This window comes from Microtus ochrogaster, chromosome 10 (assembly GCF_000317375.1).
Source record: "Microtus ochrogaster isolate Prairie Vole_2 chromosome 10, MicOch1.0, whole genome shotgun sequence".
Classification (NCBI taxonomy): Eukaryota; Metazoa; Chordata; class Mammalia; order Rodentia; family Cricetidae; genus Microtus; species Microtus ochrogaster.
Window position 1 is genome coordinate 75,490,082 of NC_022016.1, and position 25,312 is coordinate 75,515,393.

Genomic DNA, 25,312 nt, shown 5'->3' on the forward strand with positions numbered 1-25,312 from the left:
ACACTAGCCGGGCGATGGTGGCACACGCCTTTAATCCCAGCACTCGGGAGGCAGAGGCAGGTGGATCTCTGTGAGTTCGAGACCATCCTGGCTACAGAGCTACTTCCAGGACAGGCTCCAAAGCCACAGAGAAACCCTGTCTCAAAAAATAAAAACAAAACCAAAAAAAAAAAAAAAAAGAATGACACACTAATTGCTATGGGTGATTTCAATGCAAGAGTGCCATCTGCAGAAAGAATGGACTATAGTGTCAGGGGAGCATATGTATTCGGACAAAGGGACGATAGAGACTGCTTGACTTCTGCTATGCAGATGATTTGTACATATCCAACACAAGTACAAGCAGGACAAACCATCAAGATCCTGGATGTGGGAATCCCCTGACAAATGCACATACAGCCAAAATTAGGTACACCTTCCTTTCTTCTAGTCTACCTTAGGGAACATGTGCTCCATTTGCTTTGGTATGTGTTACTGTCTTCAGAGTACCTTTTTCTTTTTCTGAAACATTTTAAAAATTACTTTTAGTTATGTGTACTGTTGGAAGGAGGGCTGCTTGTTTGTTTCCTGGCTTCCCGGAAGCTCAAACCCGAAATAATCACACTGCTTGGCTCATTAGTTCTAGTTTCTTATTTGCTAGCTCTTACATATTAATTTAACCCATCTCCATTAATCTGTGTATCACCCAAGGCTGTGGCTTACCGGGTAAAATTCTGGCATCTGTCTCTGGCAGGGCTACATGGCTTCTCTCTGACTCCACCCTTCTTTCTCCCAGCATTCTGTTTAGTTTTCCCCACCTACTTCTATTTCCTTCGCAGGCCCAAGACAGTTTCTTTATTAACCAATGGTATTCACAGCATACAGAGGGGAATCCCACATCAGTGTACTGTGGGGTTTTTTTGGGGGGGGGTGGGTTGTATGTGCACATGATTGCAAGTCCCCACAGAGGCCAGAAGCTTTGGATCCCCTTGGAGTTGGAATTACGAAAGTTGTGAGCTTCCCCGGGTAAGTGCTGGGGATAGTACTCTGGTATCCTTCAGAACAATCTGTGCTTTTAAGCACCAAGCCATCTCTCCAGGTCCCTTTCTTTCCTTTTGGGCTGCCTGTTAGCCTCCTCACAGAAGCATGTCAAGGAACAAAAATTAATCCTGGTCTTAACTCTGTAGCCACCTTGGATTCCAAGAACTGCAGAGCCAGCCAGGACCACCCTCAGATGAGGGCAAGGCTTGGTGTTGGAGCATGCCCAGTGCTTCCTGGCAGTCAGTCCTCCCCTCAAGCAACAGGGATTCTTTGGAACATCCTGAAGAACCATAACAGAGACAGTGGTCAACCAGACAACACTTGACCAAGACATCAGTTGTATACAATGTTTGTCCCTTGTTTTATTTTATTTTTCTACTCAAATGTACCACTCCTGTCGGTACCCCAAAGACAGACCTGGGGGCTATCAGACTCTATTCTCCCTAGCAGTGTCACAATGATCAATCTTCTTTCTCTGTCCTTCATCATTCTCGTTCTCTCAAAAAAAAAAAAAAAAAAAGGGAGGGTTGGCAAGATGGTTTTGCAAGGGTGTGACGGCCAGCCCTGACCTGATGGCTGTGTTTTTGCCTGCCCAGAAAACTATCCCAGTTCTTAGAGTGCTCAGACCTGAGGGAAAATTTACACAGGTTTCCCATGATAACTAAGAAACTTAATGTAGCCGGGCGATGGTGGCGCATGCCTTTAATCCCAGCACTCGGGAGGCAGAGGCAGGCGGATCTCTGTGAGTTCGAGACCAGCCTGGTCTACAGAGCTAGTTCCAGGACGGGCTCCAAAGCCACAGAGAAACCCTGTCTCGAAAAACCAAATAAAAAAAAAAAAGAAACTTAATGTGGAGCCAGGCGTCCCTTAAGGGCCATTGACTTTCTCTGGAATTCCTGGGAGGTCCTAGTGGTCTGCAGGTGAGATAAGAATAGGATAATGGAGCTGGGCGGTGGTGGTGCAGGCCTTTAATCTCAGCACTTAATGGAAGCAGAGGCAGGTGGATCTCTGTGAGTTAGAGGTCAGCCTGGTCTACAGAGTGAGTTTCAAGACAGCCAGAGCTACACAGAGAAACCCTGTCTCGAAAAAACAGAACAAAATAATAACAATAGGATGATGGGCTGTGAGGTCTTGACACCACCTCTGCTTCTCTAAACCTGCTTGACCCATGGGAAAGAGGAGGAAACAGTCTTTTTATTACTATATAGCGGGGAGGGAAAGACAACTGAGGGACGGAAACCGTGTTCCTGCCCAGCCGTGGACTCCACGGATACTTGTCAGCCACACCTTTCTGATGTCCTCCCTTAAGACTTCGGGACCCACTCGGGAGGCAGAGGCAGGCGGATCTCTGTGAGTTCGAGACCAGCCTGGTCTACAGAGCTAGTTCCAGGACAGGCTCCAAAGCCACAGAGAAACCCTGTCTCGAAAAACCAAAAAAAAAAAAAAAGACTTCGGGACCTCCACTCTGGGAAGAGTAAATTCATCCAACCTAAATTAGAATTGGGTCTAAGTCCTTGGTCTTTCCTAGTGGACTCAAACAGTTGAAGGTTAAGCACACTTGTCACTCTTGCAAAGGACCAGAATTTGATTTCCAGCACCCACACGGTGGTTCACACTGTCCGTAATTCCAGTTTCAGGAGAACCTGACGCCTCTTATGCCTCTGGGGGCACCGGGATAGCACAGGCACACATGTGGGCAAAACATTCATACACACACAAAATATAAAATAATTTCTTAAATAAAGGTTTTTGTTTGGTTTTATCTTATTAATTTTGAGACAGGGTGTCATTGTGTAACCGTGGCTTCCTTTAAATACACAGAATCTGCCTGTCTTTCCAGCTCGGGGAAGGTGATAGGGACTCTCTTCTGGCCTCCAGAGGAAACAGGCACACAGAGTAGGCAGGCAAAACACTCGAACACATTAAAAAAAAAAAAAGAGGTAATTTTGGATGATATTCTAATAGCCATTCCTGTTCTCTTTTGGTAACTGGTTGATTTTTATTTTTATTTTTTTGACAGTGTCAGTGGGAGGCCTAGTTGACCTTACAATATGCAAACCAGGCTGGCCTTGACCTCACAAAAATCTACCTTCCTCAGTCTTTGGAGTGCTGGAATTAAAGCTATCGAACCCAGATTCTCCTTCACTTTTAAAAGACAGTTTGTTGAGCAAGGATTCTTGATAAACGGGTTTTTTTTTTCCTTTTAGCATTTTGAATACAGATTGTGTAGTTTGCTGTGTTATTTGTTATTTTGTGCTGTTTGCCACAAGCTGGCCTAGAGATCACCGCCTGGCTGCGGATAACTGGCTTTTTGTGGTCTTGTTTAAGGGAGACGCTCCACTATGCGCACGCACACACAAACATCAGCGGCATGAGTTTTACTCTTAGATGGCTTAACAGAGAGCCCATAGCTTTACTGTGGGGGTGTTCACCTCAGACACTTGATTGATGCATCCTGGGTGACCCACCCAGGTCCCTGCAGACCTCTATGTAGGAAGGTTAGGTGAACAATGGAGTTGAGGTGGACTGGCAGTTCACAGCTATTTCTAGCCTGACCTTACTGCCTCTGGGAGATGAGACCTTGTCACTGGGTGCAGACCACTCCCCAGTGACTAATGAACTTAGGGTACACGTGAAGAAGGCACACGCAACACATTCGGGTCTGGACATCACCTTCCTGCCGGCGCAGTCGTGGAAAACCGCAGCGCGCCCAGCCCAGAAGCTGAGCTTTCTCACACCGCCTCGGGGTCTCCGGGGTCGCGGGCCGCCGCACCCTTCTCTCCGCCCATAGGTGGAGCCCTTAGCGAGGCCTCGCCCGCCCCGGAACTTCGACTCTCCTGCTCAGCCGCGGAGGACCCCGGTCTCCGCGCTACCGAGCCAGCCTGCTCCCCGATGCTGCGCGCCCTACCCCGCGCGCTGCGCCTCTGGCGCCCCTGGAGGTCCCCGGGGGCCCGCGACTGCGCCTCCAGCGCGACGACCAGGACACCCGAGATCCTAGTGCAGGCGCTGACAGGTCCGGACCAAGGTAAAGTTACGGGCAGGGAGACTAAGGCGGGAGGATAGGAGGATTGGATTTCAGGACGTCCCTGGGTCGAGAAGGAGCTCCCGGACTTTGTCCGGAGTGGACTTTGTATCAGTCTCCCCAGACTCTCTGGAGGACTAGGGGGAGGTGTGAAGCGGACCGGAGAGCTCGGAGCGGAGTTGTGCCCCAGGGGATCCGGACCAAGAGTGCGGGCCAGGACCTTGGCGATGATCCTGGGGGCGGAGATGGCGGATCCAATCCGGAGGGACCTGCGGGGACAAGGAGGGAGGGAGGCACGGGTGTGGGTCCGCCTACACACAAGTTCAAGTTCTCAACTAAGTCTTTTATTATACAGTATGCTGTGAAGTATGGGTGTTTGTTTGGACCTAAGGGGCGTTGGGTGCGAACCCCTCTCCCATCAGTGTGACCTCCATCCCATCTCCTTTCCCATATTTGATGTATTGTTTTATTGTTTGTGTCAGACTTATGTACTTATTTTATCATTGAACAAGTGTGGATATGTGTACTATAGGGCACACTTCTTTTTTTTCGAGACAGGAATTCTCTGTGTAGTTTTTTTGGAGCCTGTCCTGGAACTCACTCTGTAGACCAGGCTGGCCTCGAACTCACAGAGATCCGCCTGCCTCTGCCTCCTGAGTACTAGGACTAAAAAAGGTATGTGCCACCACTGCCCGGCTAGAGCACACTTTTTAAGCAATAATTTTTTTCCTTTGGTTTTTTGAGACAAGGATTCTCTGTAGCTTTGGAGCCTGCCCTAGAACTAGCGCTAGTAAACCAGGATGGCCTCGAACTCACAGAGATCCACCTGCCTCTGCCGTCCAACAAACAATATTTTTTATGTCCTTTGTGGGCATTTATGTCTGTGTATCTCCTGAGTGCCTGGTGCCCGTGGAGGACAGAAGAGGGTGTAATATCCCCTGGAACTGGAGATGGACGATTGCTCAGAACCACTTGGGTTCTGGGTCTTGAACCTGTGTTCTTATCTGCTGAGCCATCTTTCCAGCCCCCACTGAGCCATCTTGCTGGCTCCTCGCATAGGTTTTAACTTATACAGATGGCGTAGCACTGGACTTTTTACAGTGCCTCTTCCTCTTCAAGGCCTGCACCAAGTTTTGAAGAGCTGCTTTCCTGAATAAATCTTCACCACCTTCCTCCTGGTGTAGACCAGTCCCTCTGTGCATCCGTCACTTTTGGCATACATGAACCGCCACGATTGTCCCACTGAGGTGGAACAGAAAGAGAGGCAAAGTTATGGGGACATGGGAAGAGAAAGGATTTCCACCACCCTGGAGTATGGCTAAACCCTCTAATCAAGAGAGAATAAATTGCATCATGGGGTCAGGCACGGTGGCGCACACCTTTAATCCCAGCACTTGGGAGGCAGAGGCAGGTGGGTCTCTGACTTTCCAGGCCAGTCTGGTCTACACAGCAGGTTCTAGGCCAGTCAAGGCTACATAATGAGACCCCGTGTATAATAATAATAATTTCACATCGACTGCCGGATGGCTTAGGGGGAAAAGCCCTTGCCACCAAACCTGACGAGACCCATTCTGAATCCAGGGATCTATGCTGCAGAAGACCTAGCTCACTCAAGCTATCTTCTGATCTCCACATAATTAACATGGGATGTGCATGTCCCCACATATACAGACATACACACAATAGTTAAGTAAATAAATACATGTGATTTTGTTGGTTTTGATTTTTGTTTTTGAGACAGGGTCTCTCTGTGTAGCCCTGGCTGTCCTGGAACTCTGAGATCCGCCTGCCTCTGCCTCTCGAGTTCTGGGATTAAAGGAGTGTGCCACCACCGCCCAACTACAAATGTAATTTTTAAAAGAATTTCATCGTAATTAGCAACACTTGTGTAAAGTCTTTCACACTTCCCAGTGGTAAACCTGCAATTTTCTAATAAGGCCTTGCACCTGCTGGCCACTAGGGGCAGTCAAGGGAGGTTCCCTAAACAACAGCAAGCCGGCCACTGGGAAATAAACAGAAGTTTCCAGCAGGCGCAGCCCGGGACAGTTCTGATTAGAGAAGACCCAAAGTAGAAACTGGTGGCTTCAGCAGCAGCTGTGGTGGCAGCAGCTCACACTGGAGTGCCGTTTCTTCACAGTGATCCAGGCGGAGTGCTCAGAACAACTGGACTGCCCTGAAGCCAAGCTGGCCTTTTTCTAGCATGTATTTTGGGTGGGAGGAGAGGGCACAGGCCACACAGTGTGTGTGGAGGTCAGAGGACAACTGGCAGGTTTTGATTCTCCATCATGTGGGTTGCAGGGATGAACTCAAATTCTCAGACTTGTCAGCACACACCTCCACCCACCGAGCCGTCTCTATAACCCAGGAAATAAACATTTTCTTTTTTTGTTTGTTTGTTTAACTGTTTGTTTTTCCAAGACCAGGTTTCTCTGGGCAGCCTTGGCTGTCCTAGAACTCACTCTGTAGATCAGGCTGGCCTCAGACTCAGAGATTAACTGCCCCTGCCTCCTGGGTGCTGGGATTAAAGGCATGGGCCACCACTGCGTGGCTTATTGTTTCTTCTCATTTATTTTTTATCATATGTATATGAGTATTTTGCTTGCTTATGTATGTGTGCACACATGTGCGCCTGGTTCCCTTGGACACTAGAAGGGGATGTTGGATCTCCTGGACTTGGAGTTGCAGATCGTTGTGAGCCACGGAGAGAGTCCTTTGGAAGAGCAGCCTGACTTCTTACCAGAGTCATCTTCCCAGCCCTGCAATTAGTATTTTTAACAATATTAACCAATGCTCAACCCTTTAGCCAAATCCCTTCAGAAAGAGTTTTGTCTCCCTGATCTGTCTCATGAAAAAGAACTGTCGCACTGACTTCAGATATAGACCACCTGCCGTGTGAAGGCTGGGTCTCTTGCTGGGCATAGAGGTGCACTCTTGGAAGCCCAATACTTGGGAGGTAGAAACAGGAGACTCAGGAGTTAAGGCTACTCTGGGCTGCATTAGACATTGTCTGGGCAGGGTGGCACTTGCCTTTAATCTGAGCACTTGAGAGAGAGAGGCAGGTGGATCTCTGCGAGGCTGGCCTGGCCTTTACATGGTGAATTCCAGTTGTCAGGGATACCTTGGAGACCTTGTTTCCAATAAATAGATGCATATCTGGGGCTGAGGGTATAGCCTAGCCGGTAGCATACTCACCTAGCATACCTGAAGTCCTGGCTTTGATCACCAGCACCGGATAAACTGGGTGTGGCGGCACTTGTCTCTAATCCCAGTGCTCTGGAGGTCTAGGCAGGAGGAGCAGACATCTTCCCCCTTGGCTACATAGCAAATTGGAGGCCAGTCTGGGTTCTATTAGACCCCATCTCAACAATTAGGAGTAACAATTTTCTGACCACAGAGGTGATTTCTACAGCCCGAGGAGAGAGGAAACGGGACTGACTGGCCAGGGCGTGTGGTGAGTCCTGAGGTAGTTGGTCCAGTTCTATGTCTTTATCCTGGCTGATGGATACAAAGATATTTGTATCCTGAATATTACTCCTTAGAGATAACTGTATGGTTGGGGTGAGGGAGGATAATGTGGAGGGAGCTATGGAACTGAAGGCTCATATATGAGAGAGCTTGCGGGTCCATGCTCTTGTTGGTTCAGTTCACAGTTCACAAGCCCCCATACTCCCTCTGGGATAGAGAAAGCAAAGTTATTCTGTTTGATGCTTGGAAAAACTGAGGCCCAAATCGAGCGTGCAGCTTGCTGCAGTTCACAGGGCTCCTCAAGGGAAGAGCCTACCTTGAACCTGGGCCTCCTGCCTCCAGATGTCCCTGACTGAGCAGGGCCACCCGGCTCACTCAAGGCTGCCTGTCCCTTGCAGGAATCACTGAAATTCTGATGAACAGACCTCATGCCCGAAATGCCCTGGGGAACGTCTTCGTCAGTGAGGTGAGAAAGGGTTCTCCAGGGCGTGGCCAGGGATAGACTAGAGATGTCTGACTATGTGGTCTCTGTCCTCTCCAGCTGCTGGAAGCTCTGGCCCAGCTGCGGGAGAACCAGCAAGTCCGCGTCCTGATCTTCCGAAGTGGAGTGAAGGGTGTGTTCTGTGCAGGTGGGTTCCCTCCCACCCCCTCCTCCCCAGGGATTGCTGTGCCTTCAGGCTCCAGAATAGGACACGTTCCCATTTTGGAAAGACGCAGGCAGGCAAAGTTCCTCACCCAGTTTGGCTTAAACAGCTAGTATAGGATTCAGTTTGAACTTGGTCTCTCTGGCTTATATCTTTGTTCTCTCTGTTCTGTCTTGCTTCCTTCTGAGCCTTTAAGGAAGAAATGGAGATAGTGAGTCCCAGCGTGCTCACAAAGTAAATTCCAGTCCTTGTCCCTAGAGCACTGCCTCTGACCTGCGTCCCCTGGCTCTCAAGGGCACCTTGAACTTGAGAAACGTGCACTCCAAACCTACAAGAGGGAGAAAAAACAAAAACCACATAAAACTCTTAGCCCCATGGACCCTACAACCTAAACTTTGAAGAATTAATTCGCTAAGTGTGATGACACATGCCATATCCCCAGCACTTTTGAGACTGACAAGAAGATAAAAATGATCACTTAACTTTTAGTTTTACTGGTTTTTCGTTTGTTTCCTTTTCTTTTTTTCCTTTAAGAAACGTTTTTCTATAGCCCAGGTTGGCCTTGAACTCACTTTGTAGCTGAGGATGATTTGGGACTTCTGACTCACACCTTCACCTCTGAGTTCTGGAATCCCAGGTGTGTGCCACCACCCACAGCTTGTGATTTTTTTTTTTTTTTGAAAGTCATCTCTCTGGAAGTTGGAGAGCTGGTTCAGCAATTAAGAGCATATACTGCTGTCGTGGGCAGGCATTGTGGTGGAGAAGTGGTTGAGAGCTACATTCTGATCTGAAGGCAAAGGTGGGAGGGGGGATGGGAAAGAAAAAGGGAAGGAGGGAGAGAGGGATGTGGGGGGGAGCAGAGGAGACTGGGCAGTAACACACTTCCAACAAGGTCACACCTCCTAACCCTTCTCAAAGAGTGCTACTCCCTAATGATGAAGCATTCAAATCTATGAGCCTCTAGAGGCCATTCTTATCCAAACCACCACACCTGCCAGCACAGAGGACCTGAGTCTGGGTCCCAGCACCCAAATCAGATGGCTCACAACCGTAGTAACTCCAGCTCCGTGACTCCAGCTCAGGCAGATCGCTTGCTTTCTTCTGGCCTCTACACAGGTGCACACAGGTAACACCCACATAATCTAAAACAAAATAAAATCTTTAAAGGCCGGGTGTAGTGGCACACGCCTTTAATCTCAGCACTCTGCAGAGGCAGGCGGATCTATGTGAATTTGAGACCACCTTCGTCTACATAGTTCCAGAACAGCCAGAACTACATAGTGAACCCCGTCTAGGAAAGAGAGAGAGAAGGGGAAATTGTTTGGTTTTGTTTTGAAACCTGTAAATTTTCTCTTCATTTTTTAAAATTTTTTAAAAATTATTTTTAGGGGGCTGGAGAGATGGCTTAGCAGTTAAGAACACTGGCTGCTCTTCCAGAAGTCCTGAGTTCAATTCCCAGTATCCACATGGTGGCTCACAGCCATCTGTAATGAGATCTGGTACTCTCTTCTGGCTTGCAGAACACTCATAAATATATACATAAAATGTAAGGAAAGAAATATTTATGTATGTGTGGATGAGTGTTTTGGCGTGTGTATGCATGCAGTGCCCAAAAATTCCAGTAGAGGGTGCCAAATCCTTTGGAATTGGAGTTACAGATGGCTATGAGCCACCATGTGGGCACTGTAAATTGAATCGGGTCCTCTGGAAGAGCAGTCTTAACCACTGAACCACCTCTCCAGTCCCTTAACAGTGTTCTTTGATGTACAAAGGGCGTTCACTTTGAAGAAGTCCACTTTGTTTTGATGCTGTGGCTGCCCCTCTCTTTACTGGCTCCTAGGACTGTGTTTCCTGGTTCCTCCGATTTCTCTATGGTCTCCTTTCACTACCTGGGATGCTGTAACAGGCCATTTCCTAGTAGTCACCAAGGGCTTGCCCTCCGCAGGTGCAGACCTGAAGGAGCGGGAGCGGATGACTGCTGAGGAGGTGGGGTTCTTTGTCCAGCGGCTCCGAGGCCTGATGAGTGAGATTGGTGAGTCTGAGAGTGGAGTCGAGGGCTGGGGGCCCTGCCGGCACCCCCTCTGCCTGACGCCATCCCTTCTCTAAAGAGGGTATTCTTTCTGTTTGGAGCTCAATGAGGACACAGGGATTGCGAAGAGCAGACGGGGGATCGGGGAGGTACATTTCTTCCCTTCCTCCTTTTAAAAACTAGTATACACCCGGGGTACTCTAGGCTGGACCTCCCCCATTGCTGGGATTACAGGTGTACATATGCTACCAAGTCTGGCTACAAGTTATTTCTAGCAGCCCTAGTTCTTTAGCCATAGATCCAGTCCCGTGGACCTCCCAGTCCTCCTAGTAACTCCGGAGTTGTCAAGTTCACTGAACACACTTTCGGGCTTTGACAGTGACTGTGCCTAGTCCCTGGCACACCCTTCCCAGCTACCTGACTTTTCAGCCACCCTCCAAGGCCTCCAGCGCATCCTCACACAGAAGTCCTCCTCACCAACTCTAAGCTCCCTGTTCTCAGAACACAGAAGGCCTCCGATTGTCATTGCCTGGTTATGAGTTTGCTTGCCTTCCTTCTCAGGCTGATCCCCCTGGAGGGACGGGGGTACACCTGGTTGGGTTCCATGCCAGGACCATGCACAGGGCTTGGTACATAGGAGACGGGTCCTAGCAAGAGGGTGGGCTTGCAGCATCAGCCCATTCCCTTGTTCCCAATCCCTAATGGGGCCCAGAACTTACCCTATTGGGAAAAACAAGTTTCTCAGATAACCTGACTGAGGTATCAGGTGGGGTTCCTCAGCCTGGGATCTGCAAGACCCTCTGTCCGAGGCCCTCCGTACTGGACCTGCTAGGTTTTGTAGGTTAAGCCAACCTTTGTCTCCACAGCTGCCTTCCCTGCTCCCACTATTGCAGCCATGGACGGCTTTGCCTTGGGCGGGGGCCTGGAACTGGCCCTGGCCTGTGACCTCCGAATAGCAGGTACTTGGCAGGGTAGAGTTGGGGGGTGGCAACCGAGTGAAGCTGGGAAAGTCAGATTTCTGTTAAGTCAGCCACCACTTGGCCTTTCAAACAATTGAAGCCCCGAGGCAGCATAGGAGACAGGGAAGCAGATAAACCGCTTCACCACCCACAGCTGCTATAGACCATGCCCGCGAGAGTTACTTTCCTCATCTGAGAAAGGTTGCAGCATCTATAGACCATGCCCGCGAGAGTTACTTTCCTCATCTGAGAAAGGTTGCAGCATTCTCTGAGCCATAGCTGACTACGCAGCAAAGAGAGGCGAAGCCAAAGAGGACAAAGTTAGGGAACTTGACCATGTAGATCTGGCCAAGTTAGACTACTTGAACTGAACAAAGGTGAGCCGTGAGGGCTGTTTGTCACTGTCCCAGCTCACTGCAAAGGTGACTGGGCAGTGTGATCAGGTGCACTGCGCCAGCCAGGTGTGTGGTTACTTGTTCTACAGTAGAGCCCCAAGTAGTGGAGAAGAACCAAGATCACTGGTCACTTTTCAAGGTCAGACTTAGCTGGAAGAGCCCTTCTTAGAGGTAGATGGTTGGAGTGCCACCAAGGGGCCAGCCCCCTACTGCCTTCCCTTTCAAAGCCAGGAATATTAAACTATGTGTCCAGGCATGAAGGGGGTTTCTGTCTACACCATGTGTGCAGAAGAGAGACTTGAGCAGGGCTTTGGTCTGACTCAGTGGTAGAGGGGTTGCCTAGCATGCCTGAGGCTTGGTTCAATCCCCAGCACCACACACACACATACACACTAAAAGTAGCTGGAGAGGGTTCAACCCTCGAGCCAGGCCAACAGAATTCTGCAGGAGGTCCAGGCAGGTAACTCAGAGCAGAGAACCCCTCTTGAGCAATGGCGCAGCCCTATCTACTGCCTCTATTGCACGGGTCAGGTGGCCTGTATTTAGGGAACTCAGCAGAGGACTATCAAGGAAAAACACTCAGGAGGCAAAACTTAGAAGACTGTCCTGTGAACCCTCAGGGATATTTCAGGCTGACACAGTCTATGAGGGAGAACCACAGCTGTAACAGGTGAAATGAACAGTCCAGGTTAGAAAATCCAGTAACCTACAAATCAATGTCAGGCATCCGCTGGGGACCCCTTCCTTGCTGCTGGCACTTCATCCGTTCCCTAGTCTGTGTGACATGGGCAGAAGGGAAGCCATCTTTCCCCACGAAGGACACTCAGGAAGGGAAGACCTGAAGATTTACCACAGTAGCTGGAGCGGTGGGCAGGGGCCTGGGCAGACTGGAGGTCTTGGTATGGCCAGTCCTTGAGGAAGTAGCTGGAGGCAGAGTCTCCACGTCTGCCCACGGACTGGTAATAGAGGGTGTGCACGAGGCAACTTCATTCTTGTTTAAACAGCTTCCTCAGCTGTCATGGGGCTAATTGAGACCACCCGAGGACTTCTCCCAGGAGCAGGTAACCTCACCCGACTTGCTCATCTTTCCCACTTCTTTGCCCCAGGTCATTTCTTCCTTCCATCCTGACTGTTCCCAAGATGAGTTTCTCTCCATTTACCCTTCTCAGCCTGACTCACTGCTCTCCCCTCTACTGGCAGGGGGGACTCAGAGGCTGCCCCGCTGCCTGGGCGTGGCCCTAGCAAAGGAGCTCATCTTCACGGGCCGGAGACTGGATGGGATGCAGGCCCATCAGCTGGGCCTGGTAAATCACGCTGTGGCTCAGAATGAGGAGGGTAATGCTGCCTACCACCGGGCACTGGCACTGGCTCAGGAGATCCTGCCCCAGGTATGGTGACAGCTGGGGCACAGCAGGGAGGGATGATGGGAGGCCCAGGGGACCAGATGTGTCCTGGAGCTGCACAAGATCCACACCTAAAGACAAAGTGACCCCTGAAGTTTTGGCACCTATTCTGTTACAGAGTAGCTGAAGCCAACTTTAATTCTAAACTCAAATACAAAGTAAATTTAGAAGGACTGGAATCTGGTGGGCTGTCAGCCATCGAAGCTGCAGTATCTAGTAACTTCCTGTGATGGTAGCAACCTTCATTACTTGTATGAAGCACGGTGTCATGATCCCTGATCCACAGTAGATCCCTTTCAAATGCAGGAGGCACCTGTGATACTACACAGCGCTCCCTTTAAGTGTCCCCAAGAACCAGAAAACCAGACGTGCCACCTTTCCTACCACACTGCACAGCAGATTGATTCTCGAAATAATCAGGACCTACACTAACTCATCTTTAGAAATCCTTAGAAAGGAGTAGGACTTGGTAGAGGGGACTTCATACATGCTAAATAAACCTTAACTAGTGAGTTAAAGACTAACCTGCGCTAGATGCAAGAGCCCTGGGGTCGATCCTGGGGTAAACCCACAAGATTTAAACTACTTGCTGGGCAGGTTTAGACCCAGGATCTAGCTGATTTGGGTGTCCAAGGCCTGGAGGTTTGCGCTTTTTGCAAAGGAAGCTGGAAGTGAGGGTAAGATCAGTTTTCATAAAAGTATAAGGCAACTGAACTCATCCAGGTCACCGAGTGACTGTAGCATCAAAACACAGGTTACAGGAAACTGTAGGATTGTGAAACATGTGTCTGGGGAGGTCAGCCAGTCAAGTGCTTGCCTCCCAAGCATGAGAATCTGAGTTCAGTCCCCAGAATGAAAGTAAAAACCTGTCAGGGCTTTATTTGGAGGCCAGACAACTTAAACTAACTGGGAAACCAAAGAGAGACCATGTCTTAAAAATGTGGAGCAGAATGCCAGGATGAAATGTGAAGTTCAGCTGGTCCACACACACCAACACAGGTGGACATGTGTACAAACACAAGAGACACTCAGAAGTAGAATCCAAAAATTTTAATTTTGAAGGAAAATATATTAATTTCAATGTTACAAAACAGCCAAAATATAATATTTCAAATATTAGCCACACATCAGTTTAACATTACGATTACATTTGAAGCTGGCAGTGGTGGCACACGCCTTTAATCCCAGCCTTTGGGAGGCAGAGGTAGAAAGATCTGTGAGTTTGAGGCCACCCTGGTCTACAGAGCAAGTTCCAGGACAGCCAAGGCGACACAGAGAAACCCTGTCTTGAAAACTCCATTTGAAGCCAGTTGTATAATGCTAGCATTCATTAGGTTGAGGTAGGAGAATTTCTTTGAGGTCAAGCCCCCTAAACTTTTTAGAGGGGAGGGGAAATTCTGCAGTCTTTAAATTGAAATAATCCCACACAATGGGATGTTCTGTCAAGGACAATTAACTTGTTTCGGACCAATTTCCTGTGTATACTTCAGCAAGGAGTCTGATGCCCTGCACTGACAAACTTCTGACAAAGCCTCTGAGCTCATACAGAACTCAGAATGACCGAGTGAGCCAGGCAAGCGAGCTAGCTGGACATGTCGTCTGGATATTTGCCTTTTGTAATAAACAGAACAGAAGCTCAGGGTGATTTAGATTTCCAAATAGTGAAGTATGGAAGAACTGCATCATAATAGAGTTACAGGCATTTCAGTGCTTCAAGAGTAGCTGGAGGGAGGGTTGGGGATTTGACTCAGTGGCAGAATGCTTGCCTAAAACACAAGGCTCTAGCTAGGACCAATCCTTAGTACTGACAAAAATTAAAAAGCCAGGAATGAGAGGTAGCACATACCTTTAAACACAGTAGAGGTTTACATAGCATCGTCCACATAGCAAGTTTTAGGCTAGCCAGAACTACAAAACAAGACCTTGCTTCTAAATAAAATCAAAGTAACTTTGTGTACCAAACACCAGCCTAACCACACTGGCCACTTACATGTCCCACAGCTAGAACTTTCAGAGTAGGGTTTGTGTAGTAGGCAAACCATTGAACAGAGAGTGAACCGGTTCTGGAGCTTACAGAGACCCACTAGAATATATTATCCTTTAACTAAAGGAGTTGGCTGTAAGGCCACAGTGACCCACTATTCCTATTCCCAAGTAACATCTGAAATTGTATCCACTGTATTTCTAATTTTAATATATTCACATAGCTAGAAATGTACTTATGTTCATGTGGTGTATGTATGTTTTAACAATTTTTATTTTTGAGGCAGTGTTTCCCTGTGTAGCCCTACCTATCTTGGAACTCACTCTATGTACCAGTCTGGCCTCACAGAGATCTGCCTGCCTCTGCATGCGCCACCACCGCCCAGCATGGGCTATTTTTTTTATTCTATTCTACCCATCACTTCTATGAACATGAATACTCAGCTTGTTTTTTCTTTGTCTTTTCTCTTTATTTTTGGGGGGAGAATAGGGTCTCATGTAGTTCAGTCTAACCTCAAATTTACTTTCCCAGGTGCTATCATGGAGGACATTAAGTTTTTACTCTTATGAGAAAAATCAGTGCTGCTGATCGGTTATCATAGCAAACAAACCAAATAGAGGAGGCAAGAAGGGGATAAAATAAAAGCCAAACACTAGCACTTACTGGGAAAGCTGGACATACATCAGGCTGTATTTAACTGTCCAAAGCTCTTCCCTTGAGCTATTTGTCTCTTTAGTCCAAGTCTCTGGATGTTCTCTCCCCTAGGCTCCCATTGCTGTGCGACTGGGCAAAGTTGCCATCGACCGAGGAATGGAGGTAAGATTCTCCTGGTCAGGATTTAAGTCAGCCATTCACTGGGTAGGATGTAGTAAATTCCTGCCACACAGCTGTCAGAGCTCCTCAGAAATGGACCCTCCTAACACTCAGGGAGTCAGACCCATGTACATGTAGCTCACTTCAGTGGGAAGTGTACTGGGTTTTTTTCTATTTTTCATTTTTGGTTTTTTTGAGACAGGGTTTCTCTGTGTCTTTGGATCCTGTCCTGGAACTCGCTCTGTAGACCAGGCTGGCCTCAAACTCACAGAGGTTCACCTGCCTCTGCCTCCCAAGTGCTGGGATTAATGGCGTGCACCACTACCACCTAGCATGTGCTAATATTTTTGATTGCATTCTAAAGAAACAGGTTCAGAAGGGCAAGACCACATAAAAGTAAGCAGTAAGAAGGCAGGTCTGTGTGGTCCTCAGTTCATGTACCTGAGCTTGGGTTGGTGGCCCATAAAGAACATAAGTCAGCTCTCAGGACCTGTTGACCATTCCTCTGCACCAGACCTGAGAACTGAAATGAAATATGTCTACTGCCTACGTGATATTAATGGTACTATAGGATAGCCAGTGTCAGGGACTAGCCCAGTGCTTGCCTGGTTAGCATGAGGTCCTGGCTTCAAGCCCCAACTGTGAAAAGAATTACTGCTCACTTCTGATATTTGAAAGACTTACCAAGTTAGTTAAGTAGCCACATGGGACAAGTAGCTATTTGTACTGAGCAGTACTGAGACATTGTGTGTGTGTTTGTGTGCGCCCGTGTGCCTTTAATCTTAGCATTCAGAAGACATAAGCAAGAGGATCTCAGAACTCAAGGCCAGTCTAGGCCATGCAGAAAATCCTGTCTTGGAAAAAAAAAGCAAGGAGCCAGAGAAAAGTTGAAATACAAGCAGAAACACAGACATGTAAATTAAGGATGGACCAACTAGGAATGGCAACATGGCAACCTGAAAAGGAGGGGTCTCAAGCCAAAGACCCACTCTTTCCACTTACTGCAGCATCTGGGACCTTAGGTTACCCTGACACGTCTCAGACTTTCCAGTAGATCAAAGCACTTGCTTTGGAAGTTAAGTTTTGTGCTCGCTAGTGACTGTGCCAGCGTCAGCAACAGTGAGCACGAGGCCGCAGAGGCTAAAGAATGTGCCAGGTCATAAAGACTGGAGCCTCATGACAAAAGGCAGGAAGAAGAGACACACTGGCTGAAACACGCAGAAGCCTCCTCCCTACTTCTCTTGGCGTCTTCATCACTGTTGTGACGTCCAGGCAACAGTTATTTCTGTTCTGACCAGTGGAGACAGTAGGGCGGGCGGGCTCTGTGTGAAGGGGGTTAGACAGAGTCAGTCATATTGACTCAGCAAGTACTTTTTTGCAGGTGGACATTGCATCAGGGATGGCCATTGAACACATGTGCTATGCCCAGGTATGTAATGACTGCTGGTTTGTGCATGCTTGGTGGGGGCTGAGCAAACACAGGGAGCCTCATGCAGTCTAACTATGCCAGTGGCTCCCAGGGAATCACAGATCTTCAACTCAAGACTCTTTCCTTGCCAGGCAATGGTGGCGCACGCCTTTAATCCCAGCACTTGGGAGGCAGAGGCAGGCGGATCTCTGTGAGTTCGAGACCAGCCTGGTCTTACAGAGCTAGTGCCAGGACAGGCTCCAAAGCCACAGAGAAACCCTGTCTCGAAAAACCAAAAAAAAAAAAAAAAAAGACTCTTTCCTTAATCATTTAGTACCTAGAGAGCCACAGGAATAAAAGATGCTTTACAAACAGAAAAAAATGACTTTTGCTGCCCAGTGCCAGCTGCCTCTACTGGGGGCTAAGCTGGAGTTAGCATGCTAAGGCATGGCTAGAACACACAGAGGGGCTATACATCTGATGGCATACTATTCTGATAACTTGTGAGAAAGGAAACGAAAAACGCTACTCTCAATTGTAACAAATAGACAAAAATCCTAAGCAAAGAGTCTTGACTTGGTGAACAGAACCTAGCGACGCCCTCATGGGCACTCCAAATGTCAGGAGTGACAGCCAGCTGCTAGAGGCTGGCCTTCCAGATACAGCACCCTCTGGGGCTTGCAACTTTACACAACCCAGAGTCCAGAGACAATGCAAACACTTGGACCCAGATGTCACAGTCTAGATCCACTTATGCAATGGCCTTTTTGTCCTCTGACCCTATTCTTCCCAAACTAATAGCCATTGTATCATTGCAGAACATCCCAACCCAGGACCGGCTGGAAGGGATGGCGGCCTTCAGGGAGAAACGACCCCCAAAATTTGTTGGCAAGTGATCCAGTTAATTTTAAACGCACACCATAAAAGAACAGGATGCAGAGGAAAAGTCTGCAGGCTAGCCCTCTTAAGCTCACCTCTTAAGCCCTCAGTTTCTTCACAAGAGCAATGACAGACACTGTGACTGGCGCTGACCATGCCACCCACTGCCACCTTCCACATTGCTCACCTTGGCTAGTCAGTGGGACCCAGGCCTTCCTGGTTCCCTTCACTCAAAGAAGCTCTGATCGTCATGGAACAGTGAGAAGGAAGTCACAGAACAAATCCATCCAGGTTTATCTGAGCAAGTGTCAGCAGCCAGTTCAGAGATCCCAGCTCTCTGCAGATAACCCGGTGGAAATTCTGGACAAACCATTTAACTTCTCTAGAATTCAGCTTTTTTATCTGGAAATAATCAGTTGCAATGACTTAAAATCCTTATGTTCAATAAACATGCTACAGCCATTAGCTTGTTCTGAAACTGTGGGGACCTTCTGCAAACAGCAGAAGGGCAGGAACACTGACAAAGGTTAGCAGCCCTGAAAGACGGGATGGGGATTCGGGGATGGAGGACGAGTGGTTTGAACTGGCATGAGCAGAGGTGGGCTGAAAGGTGCCATACTTGAAAAATAAAGGGGATACAGGGCCAGCTCCACGCAGGCCCCTGCGTACCTAAATGCCTGCCTCCTCTCCTATTCTACTAAGGACAAGCTTGCCCTGGAGCCACAGAAGCATGGCTTGCAGAACACACCAGCCTTACCATTGATTTGCTGCCTAAACAAATACCAAGCTATGTCTGCATCCCAGAAGGGAGAAAAACACGGATTCAGGGCCTTAGCATCAGCCCACCCTCACCATCTTCCTGATCTAGACTACTGGAAAAGAAACCAAACTTGAAGGAGTGCCTGGTAGGGAGCTGGACAACACACCTTGCACACCTTCCCACTAGCAGAGGAACACAATGTTCCTAGGTACTAGAACCCAGGCTCAGAAACTAAACCTTTTTATGGTGAACACACAGCAATGTGAGTAGAGTGTGCAGTTTATTGACATGATCATAAATTCTGCTTATCTGAGACAGTGGACAATAGAAGCAAGGTGGTATGTAGGCAAGATTAGTTTGAACTTGAGATCCTTCTATATCTTCTGTCTCAGGGCTGGGGTTATAGTTTAGAATGTGGCTTAGAATTGCTAAGAATGAGTTTCTTCCTGAATTGATGCTCAAAGAGGGCTTATGGTACTACCCCAGTTAAGTCTTGGCCAGAGGCCAGAAAGATGACTCAGCAGGTAAAAGTGCTTGCTACTCTTGCAAAGGAGCCAAGCTCGGTTCCCAGCTCCCAGCTGACAACTGCCTATAACTCCATCTGCTGCAGAATAATCCTTCCATATACTGAATATGTATTACTCTCACTGGTTAATAAAGAACAAGGGTATAATCTGGAGTCATCAGCAGACACAGGGAACAGGAAATGAACATGCCATGCTAATAAAGGTACCAACACATGGAAGAGCATAAATACAGATTATGAGTTAACTTAAAATATAAGAGCTAGTTAGTAATAAGCCTGAGCTATTGACCAAGCATCTGTAATTAATACCCTCTTCTGGCCTCTTTAAGCATTCGCCCAAATGTGTATATGGACACACACAAATTTGCATGCATAGTAAGATCTTAAGTCTGGGCCAATACCAAGTCTCTCTGAGGTCTTTGTTCCTGGTCTGCAGGAGTAGGACCAAGCCTTTTTTGCAGCAGAAAAAAAAAAAAACACCAAGATACTCAATAGATAAATGTTGACAACTGATAAACGCCAACAGTTGGTTTTAAAATTCTGTTACCCAAAGGCAGAAGCTCTGTCCTTAAGCAGCACCCCTCAAAGGCTCCTAGGTCAAAGAGGGCACTGGAGCTGTGGGGAGTCTCTGGTAGCTTGTGAAGTGCATCCGGAAGTCCTTCAGGATGGAGGCCGCCATCTGCTTCACCTGGGCATTGGCCTGACCGTGCTCTTGGATATCACACACGAGCTGCAGTCCTCCTCCTTCGACCAGCAGTTTGCAGTATTTGCCAGCTAGAAGAAAAACAAAAGCCCTCTGTGGACAGCTTGCATTTTAAACGTTCCCAATTCATGACATTCACAGTGGAAAGGTTGAAGTCTTTTAACAGGTAAAAAGGAGTCAATTCCAGAGTAATTAGCATGGCGAAACCACAGATGGTCATTGTAGTGCATTTTTTTAGACAACTCTATGCTTCAAACACCTTTAGGTTTAGCACACCAGAGCTGAAGAAATGGCTCAGCAGTTTTAACAGTGCTCAGTTCTTTTGCTGGCTCCTCTTGGTAGCACCAAACAAAACTCCAATTCCCCAGACCCCAAAAGGCAGTCCAATGAGCTCATCCTGAACTACAGGATGTATGGTGGTCAGATAAAAGTCAGCATTTCTCAGGAACTTGTGAAACTGGTTCCCATCTACTAAAAGGATCATTTCTCTCACCTTTGGCAGAAGGTAACTATAACATATTTCAAAATCCTGCCCTTCTCATCCTCTCCCCTATCATAAATTCCCTCCAGCTCATGAGCTTCCCTCACCAGAGATACCCATTCTCCTTATAGCCTTGTTATTCAATGTTTGCATGTTCATGGGTTCTCTCTCCCCCCCACTTCTCTCTAACTCCTGCTATTTTCCCCTCTCTGGCAGATAGCCCTGGCCATGTCCAGGTCTATTGGCCATGTTCAGTCTATTCCCCGCTGTGGACTCTTTTAGATGCTTCTAACTTCTCTTTCTCATATCTACAATAAAAAGTCCTTCCCCTTAGCCATACCATGGAGTGATCCTGTCAGTCTATGCAATCCCTAGCACCCACATGGCAGTTCACAACCATCTGTAATTCTAGTTTCAGGGATTCCAACATGTTCTTTTCTAGCCTCCATAGGTTCCTAAAAGCAGTGTATGTATGTAGACAGACTGCTTGTTCATTTCCCGGCTGCTCAGACCCAAATAACCACACAGAAACTATTAATTACAACACTGTTCAACCTATTAGCTCAGGCTTCTTATTAACTAACTCTTATATCTTAACTTAAACCATTTCTATTAATCTGTGTATCACCACGAGGCTGTGGCCTACTAATAAGATTCTGACTGGCAGCTGGTGTTACTTGACATCTCCTCAACTCTGCCTACTTTCTCTATTTCTGTTCGGATTTCCCGCTCAGCTTTACTAAGCCATTGGCCAAAACAGCTTCTTTAATAACCAATGGTAACAAAACATATTCCTAGCATACAGAACGGAATCCCATATCATATGTACACATACATACACTCTCAGGTACACAGTTGCAAATAAAGATTCTAAATGTTTAGCTGAATGAATAGAGAAAAGGAATGATCCTGGAGCCAGAATAAAAAGGGAAAGAAGCTCTTGGGACTGGAGTGGTGGCTCAGCAGCTAAGAGCACTTACTGCTCTTCCAGTTCCAGAGGAACTGATGCCTTCTTCCCGCCTCTATAGGCACTGCATATATATGGAATACAGAATCACACATGCAGACAAAATACCCATACACATGAAACTAACATACACCCAGGTATGCTAACACACACCTTTTGTACAAGCAAGTCCCAGGACACACAGGGCTACCAAGAGAGACTATCTCAGACACACAATGGAGTATTAGTGATAAGTGACTACGGAAAAGCACGCTGTAGAACTGCAGGCACAGAATGAGGCCAGTGGTGTGTCGTGCCTCATGTGTGCAAGGCCACAGAGGCCAACCCTCAGCACCCGAAGACTAAAAGGGAAGAAGAGCAGCACAGCTCATGGTCCTAACCTGTGAGGAGTAGGAGCAGGATGTCTACGCTTAGAATTCTGCAGCTTCTTAAAAACCAGTAAGACATTTTCACTTTCCCCTTATCTTTTGTATTTCCTTTAATAATTTTAGGTTTCATTTAAAAAATTAATGTGTACATGTAAGTCATTTCTAGAGTTTTAAAAGTTGCTTATTTCTTGTTTACTTAGGTAATATTATATCCTTCTGGAGTCTTTGATGCAGTTGAAGAATAGATAGAGATAGATAGTTATAGTTTTCCTTTGTTATGATAAAAGATAATGTAGATATAAATATTGTAACTGTAATTCTTACTTGATAACTGTTTTGTTATATGTAATTTTGCTATGTTAAAGTTAAAGCCTTCCTTTTTTTGTTTAAACAAAAAAAGGAGAAATGATGGAGGAAGGTCATTGGTTAAAAAATAAAGAAGGCCAGAAGATGGAATCAGGTGTTATGTCACCCAAAGGTGAGTGCCAGGAACCGAACTAAGTATTCGTAACCACTGAGCCATCTCTCCAGTGATTCTCAACCTTCCTAATGCTATGGCCCTTTAATACAGTTCCTCACGTTGTGGTGACCCCAACCATAAACTTTTTTTGGCTTTTCGAGACAGGGTTTCTCTGTGTATCTGTCCTGGAACTCACTCTGTAGACCAGGCTGGCCTCGAACTCAGAAACTCACCTTCTCTGCCTCCCAAATTAAATGCACCACAACTGCCCAGCTTTACATTTTTGTTTGTTTGTTTGTGGGGGAGAACATCTTATTAAAATCAATTTTAAACTCATCCATTGCTCAGATATTAGCTGGAAAACACTTGCTCTAAATGCACATTGAATACATACGGTTTCTACTGCAGACATGATGCATGGCCCATAGTGCCCAGTGCTGAACTTCTGGCTGAGAGAAGTTGCCAAGGAGTGGAGAAAATGCTTTGAAAGATCTGCAAAAACACAAAGGTGTCAATTCAGAAAGCTAGGATATAAAAGTTTTCGGTATTTCCCCTAAAGTCTGTTCTGCATGGAGACAGGTAAATTATGCAGTCTATACTGGGGGGTGGCTTTATTTAAGAAACAGTATTTCATGTGACAGCACATATTCACTGTCTCATTGTAAATGAATGAGCACATGCTGGTAGCCTCTTTTCATAAGGAAAATTTAAGTCTTAAAGCTTTCCTTAGAATTTACAGGAGGCTCCTTGACCTAACACTTTATCACTGCATCACTGCAGAGGAGAGGACACGGAGGGCAAGGCTGACCGCTGTAAGACTTACCTGTAAGTCACCAATGCTGACATCTTACACTGTGAACTTGGCCAATTCTGGAGGGTTACACGCTGCACTCAGGAGAGAGGGAGAAACAGAGTATTGTGCTACTGTTGAATTCTACGACTTACAAATCATCACAATAGGCTAGTTCATATAGACATTTTATCTTTCTTTCTTTCTTTCTTTCTTTTTTTTTTTTTTTTTTGTTTTTGGAGACAGGGTTTCCCTGTGTAACAGTCCTAGCTGTCCTGGAATTAGCTCTTGTAGACCAGGCTGGCCTCGAACTCACAGGGATTCACCTGCCTCTGCCTCCTGAGTGCTGGGATTAAAAGCGTGCGCCACCACGGCCCAGCCTATTTAGACATATTTCAAATTATGAGGCTGATTTAGAAAACTTTAGATATACCTAATTTATGAACAACTTGTGGGAAAAACTGCAGTGGTAGGCTGGGGTGTAAGATCTCAGTAGTGCCAGGCAGATGCCTTTATTCCCAGCACTCAGGAGGCAAAGGCAGTTGGATCTCTGTGAATTCAGCCTGGTCTATATAGCGAGTTCCAGGACAAAGAAACTCTGTCTCAAAAAACAAAGCAAAACAGCTCAGTGGTGAGTGTTTTGCTAGCTTGGCTTGTTGTGAAGCCTGTGTCAATCAGTGCCTAGTATTCTGAGAAGGGTGAGGGCAGGACTAAAGGACTCAGCAGTTAAGCACTAGTTGCTTTTGAACCCAGAACTGCATGGTGGCTCACAATCATCTAAAACTCCAGTTCCAGGGGATCTCCCTCTTTTGGCCTCCAAAGGCATGGCGCACAGACAAACAGGCAAACATTCGTGCACATAAAATTAAAAAAGCAGGGCTGAAGAAATGACCATTGATTGTTCTTGCTTAGGACCCGTATTCAATGCCGAGCACCCAAATAGTAGCTCACAACAGTCTAACTCCAGTTCTAAGGAATATGATGTTCTTCTTTACCCTTCACAGGCACTGCACACATGGTGCAGAGACATATACATGCAGACAAAATATCCGTATATATAAAAGTTAAAGGTGTAAAAAAAATTTTTTTTAAACAAACCAAAGACCTCTTTTTAAAGAGAGTGGACTGAATATGGTTTTCCCTACACACTTTCCTTAATTCTTATTTAACGGAATGGTAAATCTGTTGTTTTTAAAACAAAAGATCCATCCTTTCTTCTTGCAAAAGATGAACATTGAGCCACTATATTTCTCCAAGCATTCACAAGAAGCTATCTTTAAAGCAAGAAGAGACCGCCAAAACAAATGTCCACAGGATTTAAAACAGAAGCAAACAGAAAACAGAGTAGATTGAGAAATTATTGATTTAACAGATGCAGCATTGGATAAAGTTAAAAATACGAGCTGGGTGGTGGTGGCGCATACCTTTAATCCCAGCACTTGGGAGGCAGAGGCAGGTGGATCTCTATGAATTCGAGGACAGCCTGGTCTACAAGAGGTAGTTTCAGGACAGGCACCAAAGCCACAGAGAAACCTTATTTACAAACAAACAAACAAATACAAATGGACAGGCGGTGGTGGTACACATCTTTAATCCCAGCACTTGAGAAGCAGGCAGATCTCTGAATTAGAGACCATCCTAGACTAGAGTGAACTCTAGGACAGCCAGGGCTACATAGAGGAACCCTGTCATGAAAAACAAAAACAAAGAAACAAACAAAAAGAATGGAACTTCTGAAGGAAAAAACGCTGGCATACCAGGTACTTTCTGAAATGAACTAGAGGTGGGATTGAAAACAGAAAGTTGACTGGGCTAGGCCATTGACTCCAGTCCCACCACTGTGAAGCATAGGGAAAGAGGAATGTCAAAAGCTCCAGGTCTTCCTGGGCTACAGAGTAAGATCTTGGATTAAGTGATTGACCTAGATACCTCTGCTAACTTGACAGATAACCTGATGAACAATTACCGGCAGAAACAATACTAAAGAGACAGGACATCTAAATGCTGTAGAACTCTAAAATAACTCCAAAGCCACACAAAACTCTGGAATTATTATTAAAGCTAGGTATAGTAGCCCACACATTTAATGAGATGAGTGGTAAATCTCAGTAGACATAGAATCTTTCTAAAACTCAAGGAAAATAGCCGGGCGGTGGTGGCGCACGCCTTTAATCCCAGCACTCGGGAGGCAGAGGCAGGCAGATCTCTGTGAGTTCGAGACCAGCCTGGTCTACAA

The 25,312-nt window shown here is 46.8% G+C and overlaps 2 protein-coding genes across 4 annotated transcripts in view; one reads left to right on the forward strand and one right to left on the reverse strand.

Annotated features, from left to right (window-relative positions):
• The first annotated feature begins 3,855 nt into the window (after window positions 1-3,855).
• Window positions 3,856-19,837, forward strand: Echdc2 (enoyl-CoA hydratase domain containing 2). Of its 3 annotated transcripts, XM_005353540.3 has the most exons (10): window positions 3,856-4,045; window positions 7,906-7,973; window positions 8,049-8,136; window positions 10,097-10,183; window positions 11,047-11,139; window positions 12,539-12,595; window positions 12,735-12,922; window positions 15,687-15,737; window positions 17,116-17,163; window positions 17,961-19,837. In XM_005353540.3, exons 1-10 carry the CDS (start codon window positions 3,913-3,915, stop codon window positions 18,036-18,038), a joined length of 891 nt encoding a protein of 296 aa, XP_005353597.1. In that variant the 5' UTR covers window positions 3,856-3,912; the 3' UTR covers window positions 18,039-19,837. The 3 variants fall into 3 exon arrangements, with proteins under 3 accessions (XP_005353597.1, XP_026637856.1, XP_026637857.1); XM_026782055.1 differs by lacking the exons at window positions 17,116-17,163; window positions 17,961-19,837 and having other exon boundaries at window positions 15,687-15,997; XM_026782056.1 differs by lacking the exons at window positions 7,906-7,973; window positions 8,049-8,136; window positions 17,116-17,163; window positions 17,961-19,837 and having other exon boundaries at window positions 15,687-16,462.
• Zyg11a (zyg-11 family member A, cell cycle regulator) overlaps window positions 19,684-25,312 on the reverse strand; it is a 34,490-nt gene continuing 28,861 nt past the window's right edge. The window contains exons 12-15 of the mRNA XM_026782054.1: window positions 23,110-23,171; window positions 22,681-22,778; window positions 19,855-20,081; window positions 19,684-19,757 (exon numbers count right to left, since the gene is read on the reverse strand). Coding sequence (XP_026637855.1) covers window positions 19,900-20,081; window positions 22,681-22,778; window positions 23,110-23,171 — 342 coding nt within the window. The 3' untranslated portion in view covers window positions 19,684-19,757; window positions 19,855-19,899. The remainder of the gene's footprint in view (window positions 19,758-19,854; window positions 20,082-22,680; window positions 22,779-23,109; window positions 23,172-25,312) is intronic.

Excerpts from the sequence above, each read along its gene's own strand:
- Echdc2 (XM_026782055.1), top strand. The coding sequence starts at position 3,913 with ATGCTGCGCGCCCTACCCCGCGCGCTGCGCCTCTGGCGCCCCTGGAGG. Across the intron at positions 8,137-10,096 it reads GAAGGGTGTGTTCTGTGCAG|GTGCAGACCTGAAGGAGCGG; the intron begins GTGGGTTCCCTC and ends TGCCCTCCGCAG. Across the intron at positions 12,596-12,734 it reads AGGACTTCTCCCAGGAGCAG|GGGGGACTCAGAGGCTGCCC; the intron begins GTAACCTCACCC and ends CTCTACTGGCAG.